Genomic DNA, 5,808 nt, shown 5'->3' on the forward strand with positions numbered 1-5,808 from the left:
AATCTACGAGAGTTTTATTGCCTCATGAATCAATTAAAATTTCTATCGTCAGCTCTCATAGGCTATAATTTTGGTCGAACTTCGAAGTACATGGTCCAATTAGATTTGTGGAATCATCCTCAGCTCGAAATCAAGGTGGGCGTTGCATTCTGTCGTTCCCAGAACATGTATGGTTTGTTGTAAGCGTTAGGCCTTCATAAGCTGGTTTAAAAGTCAAATTGACAGTTGTTCAAAGTTTTAATGGGTGATATTTTGAAGGTTATTGTGTTTAACATGCATCTGCTCGTACAGCTTGTTTCAGCTCAACGAGCTGCATCGATTGACGTATTCCACGTTTACAAAATCTTACTCCCTCCATATTAATGAGTAAACGACGCTTGTTGATGCCCGCCTCAGAGAATACAAACATGGACGGAGTTGATAATGCTCACACAGTTTGATGGGCCGCGGCAGTCTCCCTGCCATATGAATATCATCCATGTGGAGCTTCCGCTCGGGTGGAATTGCACCGAGGAACTATCCGCGACGTTGCCCTGGTATCGACTCCTACATCGCACGAGAAGTTGATTCCTGAGTATGATCATTGCTTGCAGGCTCAGAGATTTTCAACGAGTACTCTTCGACGTGCATTGGATCTGGTCGCATGAATGGATGACGCTGTGCCGCGGCGGCGTTGTCGAGGGGACCCTAGCTGCGATTCTTCGTTTCTCCCTTTCGCATGAACGGTTGGCCGATGGCCTGGCTGCATGGACGGTACCGTTTATGTCGAACACCAGAAATCCATCGAAGCACTTGCGATCGTCGTTTCAATCAGATTTTCATTACGTATTTCCAAAAACAACTGTATTTTTTACTTCTTTAGCTTAAATTTTTTGCTTAATATCTATTATTTATGCTTCATTAACAGCAAAAGGACAAACAGGTTTAACAAGGATGTGTCATGATTACCGCCACCACTTGAAAAACCTGTCCGATCGAGTTACGTTGCACATCGTACGGCCCGTCCATAATCGCTACGAAGATCGATTCTTCGCTCCACGAAGGTGGTAGCATATGCATGTACAAGGCATTGTACCAACATACTAGCAGTGCAGTGCATGCAAAGACAGTAGCGGCGTATGTCGTCGGCAGATTGCTGCGAGAGGAGAAGCTGGTCTCATCCATGTTGTACACGCGCGAGGGTTTGAAACCGACTAGAGACATGGAGTGCACGAGCTCGTGGTAGAAGACGACAACTGTATCCACGACAACGCTATTGCGTCCCTTGCTCAGGACTTGAGAGTTCACCGTCTTCAACTCAGTATAGCGAAACAAGAAACGCTCATACCACCCAGATGATAGTTGGTACGGCTGGTTGAGATCGTGCACGATGGTCTTCATCTGGCTGGCTTTGTGCATGATGGATTGGCGTCCAACAGGATGCCATCTTGCTGCATAGCTAAGATCCAGGTGACCAAGTCCGCCTCGTACGTTGGTGGCAGGATGGGCTTTGGTCCCATCATTGCTTTGGTCGATGTAGAACCGAATATGGCTCTTGTCACGTGTGTGCGTACGTTCGTTGAGGGATGCCATATGCTATGGCAGCGGATGGAATGTTGTATTGCTTCTTGATCACGTCGCTCGCTGCGGCTGCAATCTCGTCGGGTGTGTACAAGGTTCTTGGCGGCATTTTTCAAGGTTGACACACTTGTGGCCTCTGAATTCTAATGTATATTCCCACCATAAAATTATGATGGATTTAGTTGTTGGAGTAACGTATTTCATCCAATCACAAGATTCTTGCGATTCTATTGGGTGATAGAGCGCGGCTGATCACTAAGAGTTCGGCCGATCACTGAGGGCCGACGTTAGGTATGTTGTAGCGCAACCAGCGGTAATATAGCACCGACACCCGAATAAAGTTGCTGATTGCCTACAAAAACTCGACGCTACTGCGAGTTCCATTAGCGCTTTAGAAGGGACACCTCGTACAACATGGCTGAAGTTGCTCAGCAAAAATAGCTTTACTTGTCAACCTTGCGAAAAAAGCAACACCCCAACCTTGGAGGTCAAGGTAGACCCGTCGCAAAATTTACTGATGACTTGGTGCAATTCATGCGATCTGTACGAAATGAGGGCCACCCCCTCACTACGGCACATATGGTATTGTGGATAAAGCTGGGTCGACCAGTACATAGGCGCGAAGGCTTCAGCAGGCACTGGCTACGCTGGTCTCTTCGGCTTGTACCAACGCTTTGTTCACAGTCATGGATTTACTCGGCGAGTTCCCTGCGTCTCCAAATTGAAGCATATCGAGTTGCTTTTTTGAAGGTGGAAGCATTTGCCGCATCATTTTGGTCGAAGCACATCCACGTCCCATTGCACGACTTCATAAATGTCGACGAGACAGCAGTATAGAACAACATGCCATCACGCCATATTTGGTGAGATTAGCGCCGAAGCTAAGAGTGACTCCTCGGAACTGCATTCCGATCGTATGACGGCGGCGTTGGCCGTATGTGCTGATGGTCTGCGATAAACACTGTCAACTTGAAAAAATGATTCATTTAAGAACGAAACTGCCAATCCTCTTTATTGTGCGTGGGGCGATCGTTGGTCAAATAAAACCCATCGAGTGATCAATCTATACTACGGGTTACGTCTACGCCGTTCAAGAAACGGCATAGATGGACGAAGACGTGTGGCACTTCCACCTAAGGGAGCTCCTTAAGTTTGAGCTTGTCGGCCCGGCGACACTGCTGGTGGATAACTTGTCAGCCCAAGTGTCCGTCCCAGCACGACGGGCCGTGGACGACGAGTTGTGCGCGTTTTTGGTGCCCCTGTCATCAAAGAAGACGAGTGTCCGTCAACTCTTGATGTCGGGGTGATGGGCCCTCAGAACACAAAGATGCATGCCCTATTGTTGCGTGAAGTGCTTGTGATTTGAGCTGCAGAAAATCGAATCAAAATGACCGAACTTACCATCGCGGCGCGGGAATCGGTAAGCGAAGAAACGGTCAGGAAGCCGTTCATGAAAGTCTTGCCCGCCGTGGTATCCGAACCTAAGAGGCATTTGCTCAGCTAACGATAAACATTTCTGGCACGGCTGTCGTACGTAGAGTACTACCCCCAGAACTCGGCAGAGAATTCATTTCGAATCCGGACCAAATTCACCGTAAGCAACTTGACATGGGACACGCTGAGAAAAATGATGACGCTTACCAAAGTTGTGGGACAACTTGAGGATGGACTTAAATCCGCCGCGCTTGGTCGCGGTATAGTCGCGCAGCCATTCCGTATGGTATGTCTTCATGAAGTTGACCATGGTGACGAAGTCAATATGTGCTTCTGGCGGCGAACATATATTAACATTCAAGCAATTCGTTCTTGGTTGGAAACAGGGCTTTGTTCCATGTCTTACCATTGTCGTTTTGCTAACTTTGCCATCAAATCCTTGTGCCACGTGGTGTACCAAAATCTGCACAGAACTTTCGACTGCTGATATTTCGCTCATCAAAAGCTTGGAGCAAGTGACGCTTCGCACCATTTAGTACGACCGCTTGTGTCGTTTGGTCATGGTAGATCAAGATGGCAGTGAGTTGAAACCGTTGAATCTGTGACATGGGTAGATTTGAAATTCAGATTCATGTTGCCCAACTGCAGAGCACTATGTAAATACGTATCTTGGTCGAAATGTCTATAATTAACTGATGCAAGATATTGGCCAATGTATATATATCCAAAATGTAGAGGTGGTCATTTTTTGGTTGGGGGTCGTATTTTTCCGGTTCTCTTTGTAAGTCTTTCGGCAATTGATACATGCTTGAAACGTTGACCACTGTTACCCTTTTTTCAAGGCTATACATCCGCTCACGTGGCCGCTCTTCCAGATTCTACTCACCGTGCTTGGATCGACATTGTATGCATATGCTGCGTCCAGTCCAGTATGCTCCGTATGGCAGTGCAATGTTCTCGACCATTCGTGCAGGGATTTACTCCAGGATGTGAGTCCGCTCGGCGTTGGATAGGTATAATTTTGCGAATTGAAGCATATCAAGAATTCGTGTACGGATAAACCACCATTTATCCGGGAAAGTCGTAACCGGGTACCGGGATACCAGTACAGTTAACGACAGATTTTAAGGGACAGCCGAAGTTTTCAATCAAGTGGAACCTTTTTAACCAATTAAATCTAAGAAGTGAAAATAATGAGATGTAATTGGACAAAAATATAATTTGGCGCGAAATATTTAAAATTCGCACGCTCATGCCCTTGCCAGTCATCACAAGCTCGTCAGTCATTTCCTTTTATGCCCCCAAGGTGCCGTACCAGCATCAGTCCCAGAAGAAACCCAGGCGCCGCTACAACCAGGCGTTAAAGCGCGCAATGGTCACCGTCCTTCGATCCGCTTCCACCCGGACCTTCAGGGAGCAACTGGGATCCCGAAGAGCAATCTTGCTCGTTGGGCGCAGCAGTCGGAAAAGCTCCAGAGCTTTGATGGCAGCGGCAAGTGGTTCAACCTCGACGGTGCCGGCAGGCCAGAAGAGATCCCTGACACTGCTGCCTTGAATGCCTTCATGGTCAAGCTCCGCGAGGCCTAGCGTGCGGTGACCTGCACCCATCTCGTCAACTACCTGAAGCGTTACCATCCAGATTGGCTATCCGCGTACCTCCGAAACAAGACCAATGGCTACCAATCCCTTCTCAAGCTCCTCCAAAGGTTCTGCGCTCGTCACGGATTTTCGCGTCAGAAGCCGTCGCGTTCCAAGACAACTCAGGCCAACCTGGCTGCAATTCGAACTGACTTTGCCGTGGACTTTCACAAGGCGTTTGCTGGCTTTGATCCCGCGGCTGTGATGAACGTGGACGAGACCGGCATGTCTTACGACATGCCTCCACATGCCATTTGGTCGGTCGCGGCGGTACTTCGAAAGTTGCAAGCGGAGAAAAGCACTCATATCGGATGACAGCCGTTCTTGGAGCTCGAGCGAACGGAGAGAAGCTGCCCATCTTGTTCATCATGCGGGGCAAGCAAGGCGGTCCTATCGAAGAAACGGAGTTTGAGTCCTTTCCTTTTGGCCATTTCTATTCTGTCCAAGAACGAGCTTGGATGGATTCTCGAGTCTGGGCCATGTACCTTCGAAAGGTGTTGAAGCCACAGGTGAGAGCCATCTGTGCTCTTAGTTGACAATTTTGACCCGCATGTGAGCAAGGAAGGAATGAAGATTGCCAGTGAAGAGGCGGGTTGCGTTGTGGCGGTCATTCCACCAAACGCGACGAGCACTGTGCAGCCTCTGGATGTCGGGATTATGGTCCCGTTTAAACGTCATTTGCGTAGGCTGTGGTTAGACGAGGATCTTATTGTGGGTAGCGATAGTGAGGAGGATGTAGATCTTATGACTGTCCCAGCACAAAAATAGCGACTGGTTATGATTCACCGTGCCATTAAGGCATGGGCTCTAATTACACCGGAAGAAATTCGACGCAGCTATACTAAAGCAATTCCACGATAGAAACTTCATTCAATATTAATTAGTGTATTTTTTTGCAAAAAGTACGTTCGCATCGCCCGGTACTCGAACCCGGGGCACACTCAAGACACACAACTTGGTTAATCACTGCGCTATCGCGTCAAACGCTTATCGTTCCAGGTGCTCTATTGAACCGGTCAATATAAAATATTCCAGTATTTGAAATTCTTGAAACGAAATTGCTTGTGCTACGTTATTCTGTGATACCATTTCACCATTAAGAGCAATGAAAGGGAGTCCACGTGCATTAGAAAGAGCTTCATTGGCGGGATTTTTTTTATTTTGATATAACCTAAC

General features: G+C 47.7%; 2 protein-coding genes across 2 annotated transcripts; both read left to right on the forward strand.

Moving 5' to 3' along the window:
- Window positions 1-2,666: 2,666 nt before the first annotated feature.
- H310_11029 (hypothetical protein) lies at window positions 2,667-2,867 on the forward strand (the record flags this gene model as incomplete). Its single annotated transcript, XM_008877568.1, has 1 exon — window positions 2,667-2,867. The coding sequence occupies one exon, from the start codon at window positions 2,667-2,669 to the stop codon at window positions 2,865-2,867; it is 201 nt and encodes a 66-aa protein (XP_008875790.1).
- Window positions 2,868-4,246: 1,379 nt separating this feature from the next.
- Window positions 4,247-4,581, forward strand: H310_11030 (hypothetical protein; the record flags this gene model as incomplete). Its single annotated transcript, XM_008877569.1, has 2 exons — window positions 4,247-4,369; window positions 4,453-4,581. The coding sequence occupies 2 exons, from the start codon at window positions 4,247-4,249 to the stop codon at window positions 4,579-4,581; spliced, it is 252 nt and encodes an 83-aa protein (XP_008875791.1).
- Window positions 4,582-5,808: the final 1,227 nt, after the last annotated feature.

The sequence above is a fragment of the Aphanomyces invadans genome (genome assembly GCF_000520115.1).
Source record: "Aphanomyces invadans strain NJM9701 unplaced genomic scaffold supercont1.29, whole genome shotgun sequence".
In the NCBI taxonomy this organism is placed as follows: Eukaryota; Oomycota; class Saprolegniomycetes; order Saprolegniales; family Verrucalvaceae; genus Aphanomyces; species Aphanomyces invadans.